At 42.9% G+C, this 13,721-nt stretch overlaps 1 protein-coding gene across 6 annotated transcripts in view; it reads right to left on the minus strand.

Annotated features, from left to right (window-relative positions):
* ttll4 (tubulin tyrosine ligase-like family, member 4) overlaps positions 1-13,721 on the minus strand; it is a 70,583-nt gene that overhangs the window by 28,680 nt on the left and 28,182 nt on the right. For all 6 annotated transcript variants that reach the window (XR_010963379.1, XR_010963378.1, XR_010963380.1 and 3 more), the window contains exons 5-9: positions 12,797-12,924; positions 8,786-8,896; positions 7,906-7,982; positions 6,732-6,926; positions 2,785-2,867 (exon numbers count right to left, since the gene is read on the minus strand). Coding sequence is in view for 3 of the 6 variants with exons in the window: in XM_067987047.1 (XP_067843148.1) it covers positions 2,785-2,867; positions 6,732-6,926; positions 7,906-7,982; positions 8,786-8,896; positions 12,797-12,924 (594 nt within the window). In the remaining 3 variants the exon portion in view is untranslated. The remainder of the gene's footprint in view (positions 1-2,784; positions 2,868-6,731; positions 6,927-7,905; positions 7,983-8,785; positions 8,897-12,796; positions 12,925-13,721) is intronic.

Consider the following 13,721-nt stretch of genomic DNA (forward strand, 5'->3'; position numbering starts at 1 on the left):
GCTTGAAATTGATGACAATGAAACCAGGACTTACTATGCTTTGCTACAGACCAACACCACAAGTGATGACAGCATTTTGTAAACAGGGCCACTAGTTTACAGTGACTGAATAAGTCAATTTCATCTTTTATTACAAGATGCTGTGATTGCATTCGGAAATTTGCTCCGGTTCCCCCCCACCACCCCTGTGAAAAATGAAAGTCAGTGGCCTTGTTTACACTAAACATACGGGATGCTATTTGCTAGAATCGGACCACTAATTTACACTGCTAAATTCTATTTTAATTACAAGAGATTCTGTTTTTTTTTTAAAAAATGAGAATGTATTTCTTCGAGCACTTATATTTTAAAAAAGCTTCTTTATGAAAGAGATTCTGCCACCCGGCCAGGTCTGGCCTGTGGCTAACTTCAGTCATGCTCTACATGGATGACTCAATGTCCTCTGAAGTGGCTGAGCAAGCCACTTAAGATGTAAAAAATAATCACCATGAAGCACTTTTCAAGAATGTGGCCCATCACCTCCTTCTCAGGACAGCTAGAGATGGGCAGTAAGTGTGGCCTTGCCAGCATCACCCACATTCTGAATAAAAAGTGAATATAAAGGCTAGCACAGAATTGCTGCACAAATTATTTGAAACTACCTGCAAGGTACACTTCAACATGCTGCTTTCACACAATGTCACATATTCAAACTGAGCCAGGCTTCAACCTGTACAATACACTTGACATATATACATGCACACACGTATACAGGAATAGGCCACCCAGCCCCTCAAGCATGTTGCACCATTCAATTAGGTCATGGCTGATCTGTACCTCAAATACATTTACCTACCTTTGCTCCATTTCCTTAACATCCTTACCCTACAAAAATCTAATGATCTGTCTTGAATATATCAGTTGACATCCTTGGCGGGGGAGGGGGAGGGAGGAGGGAGGGGAGAAAGAGAGTTCCAGATATCCACTACCCTTTGTGTGATTAAGTGCTTCCTGATTTCACTCCTAAATGGCCAGCTCTAGTTTTGTTTATGCTCCCTTGTTCTAGATTCCCCCACCAGAGGAAATACCCTATCAAATCCCTTTATCATTTTAAAGACCTCAATTATATCACTCAACACTCTAAACCAAGGGGGATACAAACCAAGTTTATGTAATCTGTCCTCATAATTTAGCCTGTTAATCCCTCATATAACACGTGAATTTGTGTTGCACCCCCTCCAAGGCCAATGTATCCTTCCTGAGGTTCGGTGGCCAAAATTGAATGCAGTATTCCAGATAGGGTCTGACCCAACACTCTGTACAACTGAAGCATAAGATAAAGGCCAATATTCCATTAGCCTTTTTCTACCTGTGCACTAGCTTTTAGCACTCTATGCACATGGACACCAAAATCCCTTTTGCTCTTCCACAGCTCTGAGTCGCTCACCATTAAGAAAACATTCCAATTTGTCTTTCTCAGATCCAAATTGGTGGACCTCACACTTCCACACAATGAATTTCATCTGACATAGTTTTGCCCACTCAGTCTGTTTCTGTCCCTTTGTAACTTCCTGCTCCCAACTACACAACTTACTGCACCTCCTATCTGCAAACTTGGATATACAACTCTCTACTCTTTCATCCAAGTCATTAATATATATGGTGAAAAACTGAGGCCCAGTACAGATCCCTGGAGAACACCACTTGTCACATCGCAGAGAACATTCCCTTTATTCCTGCTTTTTATCTCCCAACTCCCAACCAATTTCCAACCCATGCCACAAGGTTACCTCCAACTCCACGCGCTTTCATTTTTGCTAATAATCTCATATAGAACCTTATCAAATGCCTTCTGGAAGTCCAGATAGATAACATCCATAGACACTCCCCAAATCTAACATGTTAGTGACCTCAAAAAATTCAACTAAATCAGTAAGACATGATCTATCCGGCACAAATCCATGCTGACTTTCTGATCTGCTCGAACTTGTTCAAGTGCTCAGTCACTCTGTCTCTGATGATAGATTCCATAACTTCCCCATAACTGATGTTAAGCTCACAGGCCAACAGTTACCTCTCTCCTTTCTAAATAATGGGAGTGACATTTGCAATTTTTCAATCCAAAAGGCATAATTTCTGAATCTAGAGAGCTTTGCAGCTCTCAAGGGCTCTGCTATTGTTTCCATTTGTCCTACATGATTTTCCTTCTCCCTGCACCATCTACTTTAACTTATACTTTTCCAGGTCCTCAACACAATGAAGCCCCTTACGTCCCTCAATCTACCCGTACTCCTACAATCTACAGGCATTTAAAATTGGAGTTTGGTGATACATTGGGTAGGATAGCATAAGGGTTATGTACTTGACCAGCAATCCAGAGGCTTAGATTAATAATCCAGAGAGCATGAGTTCAAATCCCATCATGGCAGTTTTAGAATTTGAATCAGTTTTAAAAATCTGGAAATATAAAAAAAAGCTGGTCTCAGTAAAAGTGACGACGAAGCTGTTGGATTGTCGTAAAAGCCCAATGATTCACTAATGTCTTTCAGATCAGCCATGATCTTATCAAATGGCGGAGCGGGCTCGAGGGGCTGAATGGCCTACTCCTGTTCCTAGGAACTTTCCTATGAAGTTCCTACATAATCTTGTCTAAGAGCGTGTAGATATGTATAACATACATACACACATTTATATATCACATGAAAATGTGTATATAAATATAAATCTGCATGTACACGCACATTCATCCACATCCATATATTTTGTATATTTATTTATATCTATATATAAGTAATAAATTCGGACTTCTGAACCAGCAGAGGCCGTTTCTTGGGGATCTGATTCCACTTGTGAATGACCTGGATGCCAATTCCTCTTGCAGATGCAGGCTGTATATAAAAAACAGAAAAGCCATCAGTATATCAATAGACGTCTTTTTAAATATCTTTCTAGTAGCAAAAGCGTGAGTGCCACGTGTCAAAATTGCAATGGTTTCATTTCTCCAATGTGATTACTGACATGAGCCACACTATATACAGTTGCATTAAAGCTCTGGTCTAGTCACAACCTTGCAAACTCTTCTGGTCACGTAATGCAAAATCCAACAGCCAGAATTGCACTCCCAAAACAGAAACTACACTATTGACTGAGGTATCCAAAGGCTCTATTCTGATCCCCTCTTGCTCCTCATGTACATTAGGTACACAGAGGGTGATGAATCACCATAAGAGGGTGCCAGAAAACTGGACAGATAGATATTATCGGAGAAGGGGAAGGACTATGGAGAAGGACGATGTAGACATAGAAATACGGCAGGGGGACTGTGATATACTCGAACATATTAACATCGAGCGGGAGGAGGTATTGGCGGTTTTAGCAGGCCTAAAAATGGATAAATCCCCAGGCCCGGACGAAATGTATCCCAGGCTACTGTGTGAGGCAAAGGAGGAGATTGCGGGGGCTCTGACACATATATTCAGAACCTCTCTGGCCACAGGGGATGTGCCAGAGGACTGGAGAACCGCTAATGTAATACCATTATTCAAGAAGGGGAGTAGGGAAAAACCGGGGAACTACAGGCCAGTGAGCCTAACATCAGTGGTAGGAAAATTATTGGAAAAAATTCTGAAGGACAAAATTAGTCTCCACTTGGAGAAGCAAGGATTAATCAGGGATAGTCAACATGGCTTTGTCAAGGGAAGATCATGTCTGACTAATTTGATTGAATTTTTTGAGGGGGTGACTAGGCGTGTGGATGAGGGTAACGCAGTGGATGTGGTATACATGGATTTCAGTAAGGCCTTCGATAAAGTCCCCCACAGGAGACTGGTCAAGAAGGTACGAGCCCATGGAATCCAGGGTGCCTTGGCACTTTGGATACAAAACTGGCTTAGTGGCAGAAGGCAGAGGGTGATGGTCGAAGGTTGTTTTTGTGACTGGAAGCCTGTGGCCAGTGGGGTACCACAGAGATCGGTGCTGGGTCCCTTGCTGTTTGTGGTCTACATTAATGACTTGGATATGAATGTAAAAGGTATGATCAGTAAGTTCGCTGATGATACAAAGATTGGTAGGGTGGTAAATAGCGAGGAGGATAGCCTCAGTCTGCAGGACGATATAGATGGGTTGGTCAGATGGGCGGAACAGTGGCAAATGGAATTTAACCCGGAAAAGTGCGAGGTGATGCACTTTGGAGGGACTAACAAGGCAAGGGAATACACAATGAATGGGAGGACCCTAGGCAAGACAGAGGGTCAGAGGGATCTTGGTGTGCAAGTTCACAGATCCCTGAAGGCGGCGGAACAGGTAGATAAGGTGGTAAAGAAGGCATATGGGATACTTGCCTTTATTAGCCGAGGCATAGAATATAAGAGCAAGGAGGTTATGATGGAGCTGTATAAAACACTGGTTAGGCCACAGCTGGAGTACTGTGTGCAGTTCTGGTCGCCACACTACAGGAAGGATGTGATCGCTTTGGAGAGGGTGCAGAGGAGATTCACCAGGATGTTACCAGAGCTGGAGCGCTTCAGCTATGAAGAGAGACTGGGAAGATTGGGTTTGTTTTCCTTGGAGCAGAGGAGGCTGAGGGGGGACATGATTGAGGTGTACAAAATTATGAGGGGCACAGATAGGATGGATACTAAGGAGCTTTTTCCCTTCGTTGAGGGTTCTATAACAAGGGGACATAGATTCAAGGTAAAAGGCGGGAGGTTTAGAGGGGATTTGAGAAAGAACTTTTTCACCCAGAGGGTGGTTGGAGTCTGGAACTCACTGCCTGAAAGGGTTGTGGAGGCAGGAACCCTCACAACATTCAAGAAGCATATGGATGAGCACTTGAAATGCCATAGCATACAAGGCTACGGACCAAATGCTGGAATATGGGATTAGAGTAGACAGGGCTGATGGCTGGCGCGGACACGATGGGCCGAAGGGCCTCTATCCGTGCTGTATAACTCTATGACTCTCTTCAGCCCAACTTCTCTTGTAAATGTACGCATTGGTGTAATTCTCTGTACTAATTTACCAGTGTTATCCAGTGCAGTCCCTTCATTCAATGAAGTTTCCAAAATTGTTCATTTGAAACAGGCTTCCCTTTAATCAGCTAAAAAGTTAAACTGGAGGTCAACTGCACTGTGCAATGGAGTGTTATGAAATAAAATTTAAACACCGAGCCATATAAGGAGATATTAGTACAGGTGACCAAAAGCTTGGTCAAAGAGGTAGGTTTTAAGGAGCATCTTTTAAAAAAAAAGGGGGGGGGGGGGGGGAGAAAAAAGAGAGAAAGAGAGAGAGAGAGAGAGAGAGAGAGAGAGAGAAAAAAAAGAGAGAAAATGAATGGTGGAGCGATTAAAATCAGGGATGCGCAAGAGGCCAGAGTTGGAGGAGCGCAGAGATCTCGGAGGGTTGTAGGGCTAGAGGATGTTACAGAGATGGGTTGGGGCGAGGCCATGGAGGGATTTGAAAACAAGGATGAGAATTTTAAAATTGAGGCAGTGCTGGACCAGGAGCCAATGTAGGTCAACGAGCACATGGGTGATGGGCGAACGGGACTTGGTGCGAGTTAGGAACTGGGCAGTAGAGTTTTGGATGAGCTCAAGTTTATGGAGGGTGCAAGGTGGGAGGCCAGCCAAGATTATAGAGGTAACAACGGCATTGATGAGGGTTTCAGCAGCAGATGAGCTAAGGCAGGGCGCAGCAGCAGCCTGGGAGCTATTTCTTAATCGCTCCTCTCCCCCACCTCAAGCCAAGAAATGGTTCATTCTGGCAGAGGCAGATCTAAAGAGAAGGACGGGGAGAAGCTGAGGAATGGATATGAAGGATTCCTAACTTGTGGCAATTATGAACACTATTGTCCAATAAAAACCCTTGATGTACTACTTAGCAGCCGTCACACTATAATTTACTAGCTTCCCGAGAGTTTTAAGAATTCACAAGTCATTTTAATTATCAGCTGTGGCTCAGTGGGTAGCACTCTTGCCTCTAAGTCAGAAGATTGTGGGTTCAAGTCCCACACCAGAGACTTGAGCACGAAGTCCAGGCTCACACTCCAGTGCAGCACTGAGGGAGTGCTGCATTGTCAGAGGTGCCATTTTTAGGACGAGACGTTAAATCGAGGCTCTGTTTGCCCCCTCAGGTGGACGCAAAAGATTCCATGGCATAATGAGAAGAAGAGCAAGGGAGTTGTCCCTGGTGTCCTGGCCAATATTTATCCCTCATCCAAAACTGTTAAAACAGATTATCTGCTCATTATCACATTGCTGTTTGAGGGAGCTTGCTGTGCACAAATTGGCTGCCGCATTCCCTACATTACCATGGTGACTACACTTCAAAAAGTACTTAATTGGCTGTAAAGCACTATATAAATGCAAGGTCTTTTTTTTTAATCTGTGCTAATTTTCCATTTTACAAAGTCTCCAAAGATAATCTTTGCCAATTTAACCAACTCATAGAATCATACAGCACAGAAGGCGGTCATTTGGCCCATCGTGCCTGTGCCAGCACTTTGAAAGAGCTATTCAATTTGTCCCACTCCCCTGCTCTTTCCCCGTAGCCCTGCAAATTTTTCCTTTTCAAGTACATACCCAAATGTCTTTTGAAAGTTACTATTGACTCTGCTTCCACCACCCTTTCAGGCAGCACATTCCAGATCATAACAACTCGCTGCGTAAAAAAAATTCTCCTCATCTCCCCTCTAGTTCTTTTTCCAATTATCTTAAATAAACTCTTAGACTTAAGCAACTCTCGGATTAACTTACCGGTTTGATAATCCATTTCTGCCTGCTAGAGCAGTCCCCCCAGGCACTCTTCAGCAGTTTGATGTCATGAGGGAGGATGAAGGACTGCGGAAAAAAGTTGAACTCCCTTTTCCCGAAACGCACCTGCATTTTCAATAAGTTACGCCACAAACGGTCTTTGCGCCCAATTTGAAATGATCCCGGGAAATGATTCAACTAGGAAGAAAAATAAAATTTAGAAAGTTTGATTTATTTCCCCCCCCCCAACCAGAGTGCACCATCATTGTTTGATGTTTACCTGATTTGTGTGGAGTAATACTAAATACAAATCACTTCCAATAAGAGAATAATAAAGCAATACATAAAGCAATTTCAGCTGAATTTCACAGGTTATTAAAAATGCAAAAGTGAGAACTCTCCTGATTGCTCAGTTGCAAATTGAACAACTTGCATTTATATAGCGCCTTTAATACAGGGAAATGTCCCAAAGCACTTCAGAGGCAGAATCAGACAAAAATCGATGCTGAGCCAAAAAGGAAGAGATATTAGGAGGGGTGACTGAAAACTTGGTCAAAGAGGTAGGTTTTAAGGAGGGTCTTAAAGGAGGAGAAGAGCCAGAGAGGCTTAGGGAGAGAATTCCGGTGCTTTTGGCCTAGATGGCTGAAGGTACAGCCGCTAATGTTGGGGGCGAAGGGAGTGGAGGATGCGTAAAGGGCCAGAGTTGGAGGGGCACAGAGTTCTCGGAGGGTTGCAGGGCTGGGGTGATGGGTGAGCAGCATACATTTTATCATGTGAAAGGTGCTATATAAATGCAAGTTGATGCTAAAACTGGATCGAGCCCCTCAGTCTTTGCAAAAGTCAATGCTTTAGCTCAAGAGATTGCACTTTAGGGCAGGAATGTAGCAGGCATGGACAGCAGGAAAAAATTTACCAGTAAAATATGCTTATAGGGCAAAGAAAAAATGTTGGATCTGGCTCTTGCTCAAAAGTCTTGGAGACAAGCATCCAATTTTGCCTTTTTTTGGAGCACAAAGTAGGAAAGATAACCTCAATAACTAAATAGATTTTCAACAGGGTGTGCTCGCGTTAAATATTTGGACAAATATGGAGAAAACACTTATACGGAGGGAGTGGGGGGCAGAGGTGGGAAAGAAAAAGGATGCTTGACTCAGATTTTAAAAATCTAACTGTTTACCTTCTGATATTCCCGGAGGGTCTTGAACTGTGGTGATTTCATGTGATGTCCCCAGCAGCCCAGCCAATCGTAACTTCCTGAAATGTAAAACACACCAATTTTCCACTTAGAGAAGGCGATTTCTCCCCTCATCTCGTGCAGGCACAGGCCACTGTCTAGTATATCTCATCCCAGTGGCCATTCGTCATGCTTGAACCTACAAAGTGAGCGCTGGCAACCTATCCGCCCGTGGGGAGCATCACAGACGATCCTGATATAGTTTGCACCTAACACCCAAACAGTCCCGCTTGGGTGGAGGCACTGCATACATATCAGCAGGGTGACCGCAGCTAAGTGATCCCCTCCTCAGGGCACCGAGGCAAACTGTTACCTCAGTTGTGATCAGCTAACTGGGACCTTCTTAGTCTGTGTGGCGCAGTAACCCAACAGGCAGTGCGCTTACCACTAAGCCTTCAGGAGGAGCAGGATCAGTTAATTCAGGCTCTCCAGTTCAGTGGAGCACTTACGGAGTCACTGATTTATGGCGACTGAGTACTTCAAATTCTATTCCTACTACATGCGATTCTGGTGTTTTCCCCAATTACAGGCAACTATTCTATTAGTTTCTTCCCATTAAAATGAAAAACGGTGGTTTTCCCCAAAATGACCACTGGTTTAATTACCAATTAAGCCAAATTCCACGTACACTGCTAGATTTGGTGTTTTGGGATTTTAACAGGTATTTTAAAGGATCACGGTCAAAGATTTTGCCCAGTTTTCTACGACATCCACAAACCAGTTGTAATGATCATATGTGATTAACAATCAAAGTAAAAAAAAAGTGCAATCAAAAGTTTCGATTCACTTCCAGTGCTACTGTGAGTAGGATTTAATGACTTACTTTTAGTAACTTTGAAATGGGATCTGGCAATGGCATTTTTTACAACTATTGGCGTCACAGAGGACATTTTCCATTTCATCTGCTTCCTTTGGTCCAATGGCAACTGTTCGACTGTGGGATAACAACAAAAGTCATTCAGTAAAGCAAACAGAATTTACATTGCGATTCTGGTCTAAAAGGTGCAATGCTAGAACAATGGATCACTTTACAGGCCAGGAACTTAAGACTTCGAGTGGCAAAAAAAGTTCAGCTGTTTAAGGTAGGGTCGCCAACTCTGGTAGGTCATATTCCTGGAGATTTCATCACGCCTTCAACCGCCGTGCCCCCACCACTGGTCCTCCGACTCGTCCATCCTCGCAGGGAACCCCCTTCCCACACCCATTGGAAAGCAAACAGACTCTTTTGTTACCTGATTGACTGACAGTCAAGAATCATCCAAACAACCTTTAGACCTCCCTTCTCCAATATTTTTATATAACTAATAAACAAAAGCATTCACAGAAAATGAAATAAACACAATTTTTTTTTTTAAAAACGCCCCTATGACTTTTTCTCCCAGGTTTTGCTCGCAGCAAGCGTCCTGAAGATAAATCTTTACTTCCTGGAGACTCCAGGACAATCCTGGAGGGTTGGCAACTCTAGTTTAAGGCAGTGAGCAGCTGAGCCATATAGATCAGCAAAAATCTGAGGTTTGATCCCTAGTTTGTGCTGAGTTAGCTGAAGGTAGTGTTATGTATACCACAAGTGGCTTCAGTGGCACTTGGGGTTAGAAAGGGTTCCCACTCCTAATTGCCATCCAGCAATCCTTGCCAGAAGTACATGCACATGGGCATTATATAGAAATAGGAGTCGCCATTCAGCCCCTTGAGCCTGTTCCACCATTCAATTAGATCATGGCTGATCTGTACCTGAACTCCATTTGCCTGATTTTATTCCTATTCCTTGAAACCCTTACATAACAAAAATCTATCGATCTCAGTCTTGTAAATATCAAATAACCCAGTAATCACAGCCTTTTTTGGGGAGGGGTGGTGGAGGAGGAAAGAGTCCAGATATCCACTACCCTTGAGGGAGGACAGAACAGAGCTTGGCAATGTTGCCTCTTGCAGTCAAATAGCCTGCTGAAAATCACTGACTGGACCAACACCGGAACAATGGCCACCTGGGTGAGTTACTACATTGCACTCAGTACACATGGGACAGTACCCAACACCATCAGGAGAGGAAATGGAAAGGGAGCGTATTGACAGAAAAAGGAGGGACAACAAAAAGAAATGGCTCTAGTGGCCAAAACACGGTTACCTCAAAGTCCCCATCACAATCTGAATCTTCATACAGTTTCTGGTCTTGCATATTTACCACATGCATACACAGTCCTCTTCCACTGCTTGGTACTGAATTCCCTAAGCGCCAAGAAAAAATTCTCCCATTTTGCAGGGCCCACAAGAAAACCTGTGCAGTTCTACGATGACATAATTGGTATATATACTGCTTAAAATTGTATTGAATCATACAAAGAGCCCAATGTTCACTCTTTGTTCCAGATTCATGCTAACAATCAAATGCTAACATCTGGGAGAGGGGGAAAAAAAAACTGAAGGAAGATCCCAGATTCAATCGTGGTCTATGGCATCTTGGTAGATGTCAGCCAGGAGTTATGCGGCAGCTATACAAAACCCTGGTTAGACCACACCTGGAGTACTGTGAGCAGTTCTGGGCACTGCACCTTCGGAAGGACATATTTGCCTTGGAGGGAGTGCAGCGTAGATTTACTAGAACGATATCCGGACTTCAAGGGTTAAGTTACGAGGAGAGATTACACAAATTGGGGTTGTATTCTCTAGAGTTTCGAAGGTTAAGGGGTGATCTGATCGAAGTTTATAAGATATTAAGGGGAACGGATAGGGTGGATAGAGAGAAACTATTTCCGCTGGTTGGGGATTTTAGGAGTAGGGGGCACAGTCTAAAAATTAGAGCCAGACTTTTCAGGAGCGAGATTAGAAAACATTTCTACACACAAAGGGTGGTAGAAGTTTGGAACTCTCTTCTGCAAATGGCAATTGATACGAGCTCAATTACTAAATTTAAATGTGAGATAGATAGCTTTTTGGCAACCAAAGGTATTAAGGGATATGGGCCAAAGGCAGGTATATGAAGCTAGATCACAGATCAGCCATGATCTTATCAAATGGCGGAGCAGGCACGAGGGGCTGAATGGCCTACTCCTGTTCCTATGTTCCTATGACAGCAGTACTGGAAGATGCAATTGACCTCAGTGCACTGGACTAAGGAGGGAAAAAAACATAATCAGGGTTGTATCTAGTAATCCCTCTGGAAAGTGCACATTTGGATGCCAGGAGACGACCAAGCTGGGCTCGGCTGAGTGTCCTCTCCATGATTGAATGACGTCCCGACTGTCACATCAAGAATGATTATTTAGGTGAAGGAGCAGACAATTGCTTATCCTAGCATGGGGCAATGGCCTCAGAAAAGGAGAGAAGAGTGGGGGAAATAAACGAGTGTGTGACCGGCAGCTGCTGTCTTCACGCTCAAGCAATTTGCTGATACTTGCTATCTAGGCTCAAGTAAACAACGGACACTTTGGCACGGTGCAGGAGGGCTGTTACCAGCTGTACAACAGTAGGTCATAACTCTCAAGTACCACTGGACTACTGTCTGCTAAAATCAGCTAGCAGCATTAGTTAGTAGGTCACTATTAAAATAAAACATGGCAGCTTTTCAGCTGGTCTTAATTAACATTTCACTCCAGTTATTTTAAATGTACATTTCAAACAGACTTAATAATTGTCTGTGTCTAATTGCAGGCCAAGGTGGAACTTTTCTTATCCATCAGCCAATTTCATTCTGGAAAAAAACACAACCAAGCACATTTCCTTCTCTCCTGCAGAGCGCGAGTGAGTGATGCTCTCCCTCTTCTCCCACTGCTTCCCTACTCCCACCCGGGCCTTTCACTTCCTCAGTAAGTTTTCTCTTCCCCACCCCTCAAACAGGGCATCTATCCATCTTTCTTCTTGCCCCAAACAGGATTTCTCTCTTTCTCCGTCCTCTGCCCTCAACTATGGTGTCTATTTCTTTTATATATTAAAACAAATTGCTTGGATCAGTGTATGCTCATCTCTAGAAATCAGACTGGCTCGTGGTCATACTGTTACCAGGAACCAGTCTCCAAATTCTGTTTCTTCTCAGGCTCTAATATATATATATATATATATATATATATATATATGTGATTGTTGTGTAACGGTTATGTTGCTGGACCAGAAATCCAGAGAATTTGAATTCAGTTTAAAAACAAAATCTGGAAATTTATATTAAAAAAAACTGGTATCAGTAAAAAAAAAGTGACCGTGAAGCTGTTAAAGTGTTGTAAGAACCCAGTTACTAATGTCCTTTAGTGACTGAAACATGTTGTCCTTGCCCAGTCTGGCCTATATGTGAATGCAGTGCCACACCTCTTACCAGCCCCCTCTGAAGTAGCATAGCAAGCCGCTACAAAGAATAGCAACGTGGGAGCACCTCCACCACACGGACTACAGCGGTTCAAGAAGGCGGCCCACCACCACCTTCTCGGGCAACTAGGGATGGGCAATAAATGCCGGCCTTGCCAGCGACACCCACATTCCGAGAATGAAAACAAAATTTTTAAAACTCTTACAAAGGCAGTTTGAGGATGAGGCTGATGTCCAAGTGGAGAGCAATGACTTCACACTCAGGAAGAGAGCATTTCTGTGCCCCAAGTGTGGCTCTAGGTCTTTGCGAGACGTTTTTTTAAAAAAAGGGAAAGCCATACAGAAAGAAGATAGAGGGAAGGAGAGACTTACTGAAAAAAAGGAGTGGGAAAAACATAAAAGACAGAAAATTAGACAAGCAGAGACACTAACAGGAAGAAAGAAGCAAACTTTATTTTTGTCTGCAAACAATGCCACAGCATAATCAGTTTATACAATCTCCTTTTCTAAAACAATTAGGTACAAGGGCTTCCTTCCTTACTTTTTTCATTTGAGGTCCCAAAGTAAATCATCAGAGGCATATCGTAAAACAGGCTTTTTATCAATGCTGGCTTAACAACTTGAAGTTTACATTCAAGTGCTTGTGAGTAGCAAGCATCAAAAACATTCCTAAGAAAAAGGGAGAACAATTAAGTGTGTATCAGGGTACCATGACATATTTACTGTACTATAAATACCATCACAACAAATAATGTTGATTTAGAGAAAAAAAGGCAAAGAATTTTCAAAATATCAACATGGATAACACAGAATTTTAAACACTTATTTGAGATGGGGACAGCTGGAAGCTACCTCACAGGTAAGGTGGCAGTAGGATGCACATCACAACTTTGCTCTGTACTGTTCCATATTTAGCCAGCCGAGAATGCTAGCTTGTTACAGTTAAGTATTGAGATTTTCACATTGTCAGCAACTAATGGACTGAATGAGGAGTAGGAGAACATTCACTTCTAAAAAAAAATAGGGCAGGGGAAAGATGGATAAAAAGCCATAAATGGTGATTCAATAGGGAGTCATCATTTGAAAGGACATGAAAATCGAAAGAGATGTTGGGAAGGCTGTGCAATGAGTCTGGGCTATGCTACACCTAACTGAGTTTTAAAAAAATATCTGCCTTATAAATCAGCAGGCAGAGATTGCTTCTATCCCAAGTGAGCTTGTTTTGAACCCAGCTTCCAGCGATGAAAAGCTAGATTCTAATCCGCAGCACAAAATCATCAATCACAATTTTGAAGAAACAGTTTCCAACCCCAAAAGAAAATGTTACCCACTTTGTACGTTTAAAAAAAAGGCTTCATTACGGTCAGTTAAATCTTCAGGAAATGAAAGACTAGATTATGCATATCTGATTTACGAATGATTAATCTGTTTGCTCATGCATAAATTGGTACATTTCAAAGCTATAT

The sequence above is a fragment of the Heptranchias perlo genome, chromosome 7 (genome assembly GCF_035084215.1).
Source record: "Heptranchias perlo isolate sHepPer1 chromosome 7, sHepPer1.hap1, whole genome shotgun sequence".
In the NCBI taxonomy this organism is placed as follows: Eukaryota; Metazoa; Chordata; class Chondrichthyes; order Hexanchiformes; family Hexanchidae; genus Heptranchias; species Heptranchias perlo.